Below are 12,343 nucleotides of genomic sequence, written 5' to 3'. Positions count from 1 at the left end.
GGTGTCCCAGCAATGTCCCCAGCAGCCCCAGGCCGGGTCTCCCAGCATGGTCCCCAGTAGCCCCAGGCCTGGTCCCCCAGCATGGTCCCTAGCAGCCCCAGGCCCGGTATCCCAGCAATGTCCCCAGCAGCCCCAGGCCTGGTCCCACAGCACGGTCTCCAGCAGCCCCAGGCCTGGTCTCCAGCAATGTCCCCAGCAACCCCAGGCCTGGCTGTGGAGAGGGGCAGGCCCTCGGTGAAGCCCAGGCCAATGCTGCCACCACCCACGAGTCTGCACCCGCTGCAGGGGACACAGGCCGTGCCCTGGCTAGGCACGCAGGGCTAGGCTGGGAAGACAGAGAGACTAGGGAACATCCTGGAACATGGCACCAGGGGGACAGCCCCTGCCCCACAATGTCAAGACCTTCCTGTACACAGGAAGGGGCACAGCGGGGAGGGGTGGAGGATGTTTGTCCCCAGGCAGCCACAGGAGGGACAGCAGTCGCCTCGGTGACGTGGCCTAAGCAGGGCCTTGCTGTGGCTGGGTCCGCTGGACATTGCTGAGCCCCAGGCCCGTGGCCCCGCAGCACCTGGACAGATGCGCGGCTCTGTGGCGCCATCGACAGACGCAGAAGGAAGAGCACCTGGTGGACCGTGGCTGCCGGCCTGGCCTTCAAAACCAGGCGGCTTCCGTCAATTACAGATGAGGAAATGCGTTTTGAGAGTAATTTATAACCCCAGGGGACTGGGCCTCCCTGGAAGGATAATGAAACCCGCCTCTCCAGCCCCTACACGCAGCAGAGGCACCCCCCGCCTGGTTGCTAAGCAGCTACACGTCTGCGTGGATCTGAAACTGTGTCGGAAAACACTGCAGGTGGAAGGGAGCCCCGTTTACGGAAACAGCACAGACGTGGCCGTGTCTGCCTTGAAGCGAATTCTTGAGACGGGTTTGGACGGGGCATTGCTGGATAGTCCTTCCGAAGAAGCGGGCATCCGTGTGCCAGCTCCAGGCCACGCCTCACGTGCAACCGAACAAGTGTCCTTCAGGACCCCCTGGGACCCCCGGGCGCAGAGCACCCTCTGGGATGCTGCCTCACACGGGGGGCTGCTCTGGGAATACCACAAGTGCCCAAGGCAGCCATTTGGGGAGCCTCAGGGGACCCCGGGGGACGGGCCAGTGAGCACCCAAGTCCTCGAGGCCACGCTCCGAGCCTGGCTTTTGCCGGCTGCGTGTTTGGGATTCAGTCTCCATTCAGAAAAGGAAGCGTCAAAGGTGCTGGAACCGCCCAGCGAGCTCTGCAGCCAGGTCTTGGCTGCAGACAGGCCCCGTCTGAAGCAGCTGCCGGTGCTCCCTGACCTGGCTTTTTCCTGCTGGCGCAGAGGAGTCCCTGCCACCTTCCAGATGTGGACGCCCGTGTTTCCCTGGCTCTGGACTGAGGAAGGGAGGGAGGCCCCCACCGGCACCCCTTGGGCTGTTTCCACCCCCCAGGCAGGCCCATGGTTCCCTCCAAGGCTGAGGTGAATTCCTGGCTGGAGGAAGAATGGGGACCCTGAGCTGGTGCAGGCCTCGGGGTGGACGGGGGGAGTTTCCCAGCACCCGGGCCTCACACAGCAGAGATGGGGAGGTGCTGGGAACCGGGGACCACACCTGCCTCCTGTTCTGAAGGGCCCAGGCCAGGGCCACCTTGAAACTCGTGCACGAGTGTGTGAGGTTTCCACCCACCAACTGTCAGCTGCCTGATGTTACAGAGACCACAAGGCCGAAGCTGAAGCCGAAGCCACCCCGAGCCCATTTTCCCGGCGTGGCTGCCCTGGGGGGCACAGAGGGATTCGGGCCATCATGTCTGCAGCAGGGGAGGCTTATCCAGCCCCCAACACACGCCAGCCCCAGACCAGCCGGACCCTAGCCGCAGATGTGGAGGGCAGAGCACTGCCTGCCTCAGACAGCCCACCCCACCAGGACCCTCTGCCCTTAGACCCCTCTGGCCCATCCCCAGCAACAGACACCCCTCCCCCCACCACCCTTTCTCACCCCCAGCGATCGGTGCCTCTCCCCCCGGCACAGCCCCACCCCCAGATCCTTTGCATGCTTTCCACCCTCCCTGGAAACACGAACTCATGCCCAGGCCTCCCCCATGGACCGGATCGTCCTCAGGCCCCTAGTGGCCTACGAGGAGGCTTGCCAAGACCCAGAAGGTGTCTGCGGCGTCCAGGGCCCGGGTGGCAGGGCCTGGCGCCCACGCGCACCCCGTACCTGAGCAGGGGCTGCCTGGGGTATGGCGGCTGGTCTGCGTCCAGGCATGGAGGGGCCTTCTTGGTCACCTGCTTGTAGATGTTCCTGGCGGTCACTCCGATCCACAGCATGGTGGAGAGTGTGGAGTAGTGCAGCACGATGCCCACCTGTCGGAAGCAGCAATCAGCCGGGCAGCTGGGCCCTCACGCACTCGCCCCAGAGCCTGCAGCCCCGGCCCAGCCTTGCATCTTCCAGAGGCTGCTCTCAGTGTCAAGAATGACAGCAACAGGTGGCCACAGGGAGACACTGGGACAGGAGCGTCTATGTCCCAGGGCAGACGGTGGCCGCGGAGCGCGTGGCCTTGCCAGGGAGTGTGGGGGCGTGGCCTTGCCAGGGAGTGTGGGGGCGTGGCCTGGCCTCCGTGGGGGCCGTGGTGTGTGGGGGCGTGTCTGTGGAGTGTGGGGCGTGGCCGCAGAGTGTGGAGGCGTGGCCTGGCCTCAGTGTGGGGAGTGGCCACAGGGTGTGGAGGCGTGACCTGGCCGTGGAATGTGGGGGCCTGGCCGTGGAATGTGGGGGCATGGCCTTGCCGCAGAGTGTGGGGGCGTGGCCTGGCCTCAGTGTGGGGGCCGTGGAGTGTGGGGCGTGGCTGCGGAGTGTGGAGGCGTGGCCTGGCCGCGGAATGTGGGGGCGTGTCCCGTCACAGCGCCCAGGCCTCACGCAGCCTGGCGGAGACAGGGAGGCCTGGGAACCGCGGGCCACCGCATGGAGGAGTGGGGAAGAGGTAACTTCCACAGCCTGGCCTCGGGCTCTTTCTTTTCAGGAAGCAGCCGTGGGGCTGTAATTGTCACCGCCCCGGGAGCTGAGGAGGGCAGGGAGGACGGCAGAGCTGGCCCTGCCCCTTGTCTGTCTGGGCTGAGCCTCACCCAGGCTATGTGCATTTGGGGATCACAGGGAGGTGTGAACGGCGGAGCTCTGGCTCCCAGACACCAACTCCAGGCTGGGCAAGTGGAGAAGCTGCAGGGAAGCTCCTGGCCTCCCACAGTGTTCCATGCCGCCCCTCCCCCGGACCCAGGGCCAGCGCCTGTCTCTCATGACCATGTCACTCAGCACGCTAATGGGGCTCATGGCCAGCTCTTTGTTGCCATAGCGACCATCGTCCTTTCCAGCCATCCATAGCCTGGGACCAGGATTCACTCAGTGCTGAGCTGTGGCCCTTGGTAGGGCAGGCAGGCAGGAAGGTGGGTGGGACAAGGGCGGGGAGCGGGGTGGGCAGGTGGGAAGGTCGCTGGAGGAGTGTTGTGCCCGGGCAGACAGGTGGGAAGGCTGCGGAGGGAGTGCTGTGCCCCGGTGGGCAGGAGGAAGCGGCTCCAGGAGTGCCGTGCTTAGGCGCCAATGGCACACGCAGGTCAGGCTCCAAGTCTAGTTGTTACTAGACCCCTCAGGTGTCCTTCCTCCGGCTGGTAGTGGCTGAATTCTCCTCCTTACCCGGAGGCTGCGAATGTGAGACCCACCTGGCCTCAGTGTTAGAACAGTGAGAGAGAGTTTCTTCCTGTCGCACAGCACAGGAGGGCAGGGGGGTTGGTCAGCAGGAGCTCGAGAACATCACCTCATGGCTTCCTGACTGGCACTGGAGCTGCAGCCACCTTGTCCCCTGCCTCCGCTTCCCAAGCCCGGCGTCCCTCATCTGGTGGACACCTACTTCCTGCTGCCCCTAGGGTTCATTTTCCATACGTTTCCTGTCCTTCAATGCTGCTCCACAGTGAGACCACATGGGTTTGTCTCTGGTAGTGTCCCAGTGTCCAAGCATGGCCTGGCTCCTCTCGGGCACTACGCACATTTGCTGAGTGAGTGAATGAGTGAGTGAGTGAATAAGTGAGTGAGTGAATGCGTGAGTGAGTGAGGGAGGGAGTAAGTGAATGAACGAGTGAACAAGTGAGTTATTAAGTGAATGAGTGAGTCAATGAGTGAGTGAATGAGTGAGTGATTGAATGATTGATTGATGAATGAGTGAATGAATGAATGAATGAGTGAATGAGTGAGTGAGTGAATGAGTGACTGAGTGAATGAGTGAGTGAGTGACTGACTGAGTGAATGAGTGACTGAGTGAATGAGTTAGTGAGTGAATGAGTGAGTGAGTGAGTGAATGAGTGAATGAGTGACTGAGTGAATGAGTTAGTGAGTTAGTGAGTGAGTGAGTGAGCGACTGAGTGACTGAGTGAATGAATGACTGAGTGAATGAATGACTGAGTGACTGAGTGAGTGACTGAGTGACTGAGTGACTGACTGAGTGACTGAGTGACTGAGTGAGTGACTAAGTGACTGAGTGAGTGAATGAGTGAGTGAGTGAATGACTTAGTCAGTGAGTGAGTGAATGAGTTAGTGAGTGAATGAGTGAGTGAATGAGTGAGTGATTAAGCGAGTGAGTGAATGAGTGAGTGACTGAGTGAGTGAGTGACTTGAGTGACTGAGTGAATGAGTGAGTGACTGAGTGAATGAGTGAGTGAATGAGTGAATGAGTGAGTGACTGCATAACTGAGTGAATGAGTGAGTGACTGAGTAACTGAGTGAATGAGTGAGTGAATGAGTGAGTGAGTGACTGAGTGACTTGAGTGACTGAGTGAATGAGTGAGTGAATGAGTGAGTGAATGAGTGACTAAGCGAATGAGTGACTGAGTGAATGAGTGAGTGACTGAGTGAATGAGTGAGTGAGTGAATGAGTAAGTGAATCAGTGCCTGAATGACTGAGTGAGAGTGCGAGCGAGTGAGTGAATGAGTGAATGAGTGAATGAGTGAGCGAGTGAGTGAATGAGTGAATGAGCGAGTGACTGAATGAGTGAGTGACTGAGTGAGCTAGTGAGTGAGTGAGTGAGTGACTGAGTCAGTGAACGGTGCTCTGTAGGAGATCAGGGCTGCATCTGGAAATCGGCCACCATCTTTTCCACTCATTGCCTCCTGAAGGCTGTTGCCTTAACAAGGTCTCCTCCAAGGTCGCACCCCTCTGGAACCTTCCGGACCAGCCCGACTGCGGCCCCAACACCCCAGCAGCCACCCCAGGCTGTCATCGCAGGTCCGGGCCCAGGAGCTCCGCCCGGGCAGGCTGAGAGCGAGAGAGTGATGGGTGTCCCCGAAGGCACAGGGAGGATTTGCCGAAGGCCCTGGGTGGCGTCCCCGCCCGCGGTTCCGGCGGGCTTCATCGCAGCGTGCGGCGTGCTTGGTGGCAAAGTGCAGGCCTGGCGGTGACGGCCCCTGGCTCCACCTCCAAATGGCCCCTTGCAGGCACTCACAGGCGGGATGTCAACTGCGTTTCCCGGGCACTTGCTGTGGTTGTTTCCAGCTTACCAGAGGAACAAGTAAGGAGGCGGGAGGTGTGTCCGATCTCAGCTGCCTTCAGGCGCTGCCAGGACTCCTCTGCTGGGCCCAGGCCTGGGTGGGGGGCATGGCCTCCTGGTGGTTTGCCACGACCTGTGGTCTCACATACACGACGTCTTCTCTGCGTGCCGGATGCCAGGGCCCTGTGTTTGTGTGAGTGCCTGCCTGGCCCACCCTGACCTTGCGCAGGGAAGTGTGGTGCTGGGAAGGAAGCCCCAGGGCGGCTGCAGGTGTGGGAGCCTGGAGGGGAGGGGGATTCTGTGCACTCAGCCCCAATTCTCCCCCGATGCCCCTGCGGAAACAGCCCCTGCGTGAATCTCGGCCACTGCTATCTGCGGGCACATGTCAGTGCCAGGTACTCGGGAGGGTCCCAGAAACCGCAGGGCTGATGATCTGTGGAAACCCCCTGGCTGTGCCTGGGTCGTGGAGGTGACTGTGCTCAGGGCTGAACTTGGGCTGTGTGACTGCTGGAGGGGGGTGGCCACTGGGGCTGGGCTGGCTGGGGCTACAGAGGCTCCAGGCGGGTCCTCTCCTTGGCCATGAGCCACAGTGCAAAGTGGATGAGGACCCTGCTCAGATTTGATGTAAGTGCCTACCATGAGCTCTGCCAGAAGCTGTGTGTGATGCATGCACCCCACTTTTAAACCAAGGTCAGGCTGGCCCCTGGGCCTGAAGAGCCATTCTGTGTGTTGTTCTTTTCAAGGCTCAGTGCCTTGAGGCTCCAGCTCTCCCTGCGAGGGGAGGAGGCTCCCTGAGTAGCCTCTCTGGTGACTCGGGGGCAGAGTTCACAGGTTCCTCCCTGGATCGGCACGCATGCCCCTCCTGGGCTGATCCCACCACTTTCTCTGGGAGGGGCAAGCTGTGTCCCTGCTCCCGGCGAGCGCTCCCTTTGGGGATGGTAAATGTCAGGTTAGCACAGGCCTGGAGGGGGCCATGCAGTGGAATCAGTTCGGATTCCATGCAGTGGAATCAGGCATGTGAACTCCTGTAGCATGAAGCCGAGATACCGACAGGCCGGGGCCTGGCTCCTCTCCCAGGAAATGTCTGGGCACATGCTGGAATATTATTTCGTAAACAAGACGACGCTCACACACTTCCCTCTGACGAAGGCGCCCCCACACTCACCGCCTGGCACAGGATGGGGTACTTGGTGCGATTGATGCCACCGGCGAACACTGTGAAGGTCAGGGCCGCGTGGAAGCAGAAGTTCAGGAGTGTGTGCCGGCCCTTGCGGCTGATGCGGATGGCACTGTGGGAAAGGAAAGCAGGTGCATGTGAGCAGCGGCTCTGCCGGGGGAGGGATGGAGGGGAGCTCCCTGGGGTGCAGGCTCTGACCCTGGGGAGTCCAGGCTCTCCGTGGGGTCAGGGGCAACTGTCTGAGGACCCAGTCAGGGGAGAGCAGACGGGCCGTGCTGAGTGTGCCCTGAGTGGTGGCCACTAGTGGTCCTGTCCTAGGTTGCCCTGGCACCCTGAGGCTGGGAGGGGTTTGCAGAAGCTTGAACAGCCTGATCACTGGGTGGATGAAGATGCTGGGACTCTGAGACTCTAGGTCATGGCCACACAGTCTCAGAGACAGAGGGTCCCAGCACGGGTCATCCCGCTGAGCAGGGGTCTGGCATGCCAGGAAGAGGCCGTGGCTGGAGTGACTCAGCGAGACCCCGGCTGTAGCCTGGGCCGAGCTCCCCATGCCCGCCCGTGGCCGTGACTTCTCTCCGTGACCACCACCACGTCTGAGGCCCGGCCTGCCCAGGCTGTGGCCAGCACAGGTATGGCTGCACCATGGCCACCAAGACTCCGGCCACGGCCTGGCCTCAGTCTCTCCCCATCATCGCAGTCGCTCTGGTCTGAACGTATTTTATCCCCCCAGTTCTTGGGACGCATTAACCCCAAGCTGACGATCTTCAGAAGTGGGGCCTCCGCGGTGTGGTGGGGTCAGGGACCCTAAGAGCCCCGAGAGGGCCCCTCCCTCCACGGGAGGGACACGGGGAGCAGGCACGGTCCGTGCACCTGGAGTGGCCTCTCTCCACACACAGTGCCGTGCGGGCCTTGGTCTGAGACCTTAGCCTCCAGAACTGAGCAGCCAGCTTCAACGGTTGATAAATCCCCGAGGCCGTGTTCTGCTACGGTGGCCCCAACAGACCGAGCCACGTTTCGGACCTGCCCACGCCTCTTCTGGCCATCACAGCCTCATTCGAGTGCGTCCGAGTCTCTGACGAGACTGCAGCCCTGGACGCATCCAAGCTGTGTCCGTGACCAAGGTGATCTCGGCCTCAGACATACCTGAGCCTCTGCCAAGGATTGGCGGAGGCCACGCCCACCCTGACCACAGCTGGGCCCCCTCACGTTCTCTGCAGGCCATGCTGACCACCCAGGGACATGAGCTTCTCAGGGCGTCTGGACCGACATGGCACCCATTTCTGGGAGAACTTGTTTCGCCCAGTTAAGGACGTGGGGGATGCTGTTGAGTGACCCTGACGGGGCGGATTCCCCAGCTCCGTCCACCCTCGGCTGTGTGATGGGCACCTGGTGCTGGGCAGGTCTGAGCTGGCCGGTGACGGAGTTGTACCTTCAGGGACTTTTACTACACTAGGTGGGGTGACATTGCCCTTCAGGGACTTGCCTTTGAAGGTACAAGCAGGTTTCTTGGGGCAAAGTGGACCCCGTGCCCGTGCCAGGCTCACCTCCGGTGCACAATGTAGGTGACGACGGAGGCCAGCAGGCAGAGCAGCATGACAGCCGTGCAGGCGTACACCACGGGGTGCAGGAACTCCCCTGGGTACCGGGGCAGGGAGAGCACGGTCTTCAGATCCTGAGGAGGAAGCAGAGGAGACCCGCGTGACCGACCCCACCGGGGGCTCCATGTGGGCGGCGCCGTCACCTGGGAATCCCCTTCAGGCTCAGCGTCCCCTGCAGCCACTCCAAGCATTTTCCTGTGGGGCCCCAGGGAAAGGGGGCTGCCTGGGGCAGGAGGGTCAGGCCACGTCTGCGGTCGCTCAGGGAGTGCACGGGCCCCGCGCAGCCACCCAGCGCCCTCTGTCCTCGCCCGTCCACGGCTCTGCTCGCCGAGGGCATCCTTGTGCGGCTCTGAGACGGCTCCCGAGGCAGGGTTTTGGCTGACTGACGCCTGCCTCCAGCCTCCTCTCTTTCCGCAGCCTGGCGGTGGCCGGTGGGGTCTGGATGGACCTTACAGAGGGCAGCGAATTCCCCAGGATGCCCCGGCCTCACCCCGAGCCCCACACCCTCGAAACCCTGCCTGTCACCATCTCACGGGATTCTGTGCAGGCTTCTGTGACAGGTGGAGAAAGAGCGGAGGCCCTTAGGCACCCACAGACCCGGAACGGAGGCCCCACTGCGAGTGTGGATGCCACCGACTCCACCTGCTTTGCTGTCCAAGAAAAGGGCTGAGGGTCAGAGTTCAAAGGAGAACATGCATTCTCCGTGGCCAAGTAGACTGCGGGAAAAACATCCCCACTGGAAAGGCGTGGAGCTGACGGGGCTTCAGCTTTCATTCATCAGGTGAGTGAGACGAGCTCACCAGGGAAGCGCAGAGGGTTGCGTGGGCCCGGGAGGCCTCGGGGGCACCAGCGTCCCGAAACACGCGTGTGCAGGCCGGGGAGGAGGCCTCGGGGGCACCAGCGTCCCGAAACACGCGTGTACAGGCTGGGGAGGAGGCCTCGGGGACACCATCGTCCTGAAACACGCGTGTGCAGGCTGGGGAGGAGGCCTCGGGGGCACCAGCCTGCACCCAGCTCTATCTCAGGCTTCCAGCCTCCAGACCGTGGGAAACACAGGTCTGTGCTTTAGGACCCTACTGTGTGGTGCTTAGTTAAGACCCTCAGGCAGGAGAGTGTGCCCCGCGGGCTAGGTGCCGTGTCCCTGTAGGAACCCCGTGGGTGGCTGCCAGCAGGGGTGGGGGCTGCAGCCACCCGGCCCCTCCGCACCTGCCATGATCGTTGCACCTGCGCCAGGCTCCGGCAGCTCTGACGGCGCCATGGGTGCTGCCCTGGGCGTCGGGCAGGAAGAGGCAGCTGTCCGGGCCTCTGGGATGGCACCGGCTGAGTGAGGCGGGAAGTAGAGGGGGAGCCTCCGGCGCGTGAGGGGCGCTGGGCGGAGGCAGCGTCACCGGTGTGGTGAAGCAGGCAGCCAGTGGGCGCCGGAGCTCCTGCTTCCCCCCTGAAGCCACACTTCCTGTCTGGCCAGGGAGTGTCCACTGTGCTCAGAGGGCGCTCCGGGGAGCTGAGGGGGCTGACCAGTTCCTGCCCCAGGGTTTGAGCAGCGCTGGCCAGGGCGGGCACTGGTGGGGCCCTGCACCCCGGGAAGAGGGGCCTGAAGCTGTGTGAGGGTGCAGGCACCTGTGTGAGAGCAGCAGGTATTGGTGTGATGCCACAGAACCGGTGTGCACGGCAGACACTTGGCTTCCCGCAGGGTGTTTAGAATCTGCCCCTTTCCTCCTGGACACCGAGACCCCACAGAGACAGAGCACCCTGTGGCTCAGGCTTGGCTCTAAGGCCCACCCTGGAACGAGGCCCCTGAGGGTTCTCGGGAAGGTCGGGGCCTGGGAGCCCCACCTTCACTCTGCCCCTCTGTGAAGAGCTGAGCTTGGTGGGCCTCTGCCCAGATTCTCCTGAGTGCCCCAGAGCCCAAAGCGCCAATCGCCTCCTCGACAGGTGAGGGGCGAGCATCTGTTCCCAGCTCTAGCTCCCGCAGCCCCAGGGACAGCCTGGCCTGCTGCAGACACACCGCACATCCGTCCTTAGCGTTCTGGCTTCTGGAGGGAGAGGACGGACGGGGCCCTCGAGGGGCTCAGGGGGCGCTGGGGCCCTTTGTCCTCCATTTGCTGGTTCTGTTGGTGCCCGCTTCCTGCCACGTGCAGGCAGCTCCAAAGTCACGGAGAACTCATGTTCCTGGTTCAGGTTATCTCGTGAGTTCTCTGCTGCTGGGAGGAGGAGGATGCCCCATGTGGGTGGAAGAACTGAAGGTTTAACGGGGCATGAGCGATGCCCCCGGATCCTCTTCCCCAGGATTCTTCCATGAGAATCGATGGCTTTTCCTCCATGACATTGACCTAGGGTCTAAAAGAAACCTGAACTGAAATCCTTTACGCAGGACCCACGAGCCACTATCGCAAACCCGGATCCGTGGGCGAAGCCGTGTGCGGTCCGCTCTGTGTCCAGCCCCTCCCAATTCTACCAGGAGCGTTTCCTCGGTGGGTCGCCCTGGAACAAGGACTTTGCATCCATTGTGTTGAAGAGCCGGGGTGGTCTGGCGCCCGGCCCTCACGCATCCCCCCAGGGCCTTCCTGGGTCTGCCGTGGCTGCAGCGCCTACCTGCTGGGTTCAGCCTCCTGCTCGGCTGCTGGGGTGGGGGCAGGGGTGGCGCGATGGCAGGCCAAAAGTGCCAGCCCCAGTGTCGGGCACCCACCAGCTGCATCCTGTCCCGCTGCCTCCATCCCCAGGGCCGGTGAAGGAGACACGTGAAGGCTCCTGTCTGCGGCTTTGTCACAAACACAAAACTCCTTCGTGTTAACCCCGTCAGAGCTGCTTTTCACGCAAGAGGCAAGATCTCAGAGTGCGCGTCCAAGATGTGGGCTGTGCTGTGGGGGAGGACGCCTCCCGGGCTCCAGTGACAGTGGGGGCCACGCCGGCGTGCATGGGGGCTTCTCGCCTGAAGGCCAAGCCACGAGGCTTCACGGGACCGAGGCAGCAGGGCAGGCTGGACTCCCAGAGATGCTGCGAGACCGATGGCCGGGCCGGGGATCCCACCTGTGCGGTGATCCGTGGGTCAGCAAAAGATTTGGTAAGAAACAGACATTCGATTTGTTTTTTTTTTCCCCCAAATTATAGTTACCAGCAGTGCCTTTATACATTTTTAGAGGTGACATTTAAAATTCAAAGGAGGTGCTGTGTAGTGGAGACGGATGCTGTGTTTCAAAGTCTGCACCTTCACGGGCTCCTCTTTGCACATGTCCCCAGGTCTCATGGTCCAGTTTGTGGCTGAACGGAGCCTGACTGACGGACTAACGTGGCGGCCGACAGGTCCCTGCAAGGCCACAGAAGCAGAGCTCCGCGACCCTCGGTGCGGAACGCAGCCGGGCTCGGGGGCTGAAGAACACGGCCCAGGAAACCCAAGGGGGTGGGGTGGGGTGGATGAGGGTGGTCCCCAGCCTTCCTGGCGCAGATGAAACGGCCCGAATGGCAGCTCGGTTCTGTGCTTGCAGGACGGCCCAGGTTGCTGGAGAAGCTGCGGAGAGCCGTGTCCGCTTCCCCTGGGAAGGCCGCTTCCACCTCCCGTCGGCCGCCTCGGAGCCCACGGTGTCGCCAGCGTGTGGGCCCAACATGGGGGACTCCAGTTCCGGCTTATTTGTGTCCCCTCTTTCTCGGCCAACTTCCTTCTACATTTTCTCTTTTTAATTGGAGGCCTCTTTGGTGTGTTCCGCACATCAAGGGGGTCAGGGTGTCAAAGAAACGAGAAGAGAGGAGTAAAGACGGGAAGAAAGCAGTGAGTCAGGCTGTGTGTGGATCTTCTGATCAAACATAGCCCTCTGTGACAGCGAGAGGTGGAAAAGTGACCTCTTCAAACCTGGGGACACCAGCTGCCCGAAGCAACATTCCTCCCTGCACGGTGAGGCGTCCGGGGCCAGGCCCGCAGCTCCGGCTGGTGAGGAAGAAACAGGTATCCTGCAGGTGCTTCCAGTCCTCCTCCTTCTCCTCCTCCTTCCAGCTTCAGGTTCTCTCTCCTTCCTCCCTCTTTCCCTCCCTCCCTC

General features: G+C 61.9%; 1 protein-coding gene across 4 annotated transcripts in view; it reads right to left on the bottom strand.

Annotated features, from left to right (window-relative positions):
• ADGRA1 (adhesion G protein-coupled receptor A1) overlaps nt 1–12,343 on the bottom strand; it is a 39,556-nt gene that overhangs the window by 18,114 nt on the left and 9,099 nt on the right. For 2 of the 4 annotated variants that reach the window (XM_032282061.1, XM_032282062.1), the window contains exons 3-5: nt 8,262–8,389; nt 6,706–6,829; nt 2,233–2,378 (exon numbers count right to left, since the gene is read on the bottom strand). In XM_032282061.1, the coding sequence (XP_032137952.1) occupies nt 2,233–2,378; nt 6,706–6,829; nt 8,262–8,389 (398 nt within the window). Of the gene's footprint in view, nt 1–2,232; nt 2,379–3,696; nt 3,761–6,705; nt 6,830–8,200; nt 8,390–12,343 lie in introns of those variants that run through there. The other 2 variants (XM_032282063.1, XM_032282064.1) reach the window with 2 other exon arrangements.

The sequence above is a fragment of the Sapajus apella genome, unplaced genomic scaffold, assembly GCF_009761245.1.
Source record: "Sapajus apella isolate SASKATOON/1434 unplaced genomic scaffold, GSC_monkey_1.0 scaffold13, whole genome shotgun sequence".
In the NCBI taxonomy this organism is placed as follows: Eukaryota; Metazoa; Chordata; class Mammalia; order Primates; family Cebidae; genus Sapajus; species Sapajus apella.
The sequence above is the reverse complement of the archived record's forward strand: the minus strand, read 5'-3'. Positions and strand labels throughout refer to the sequence as shown.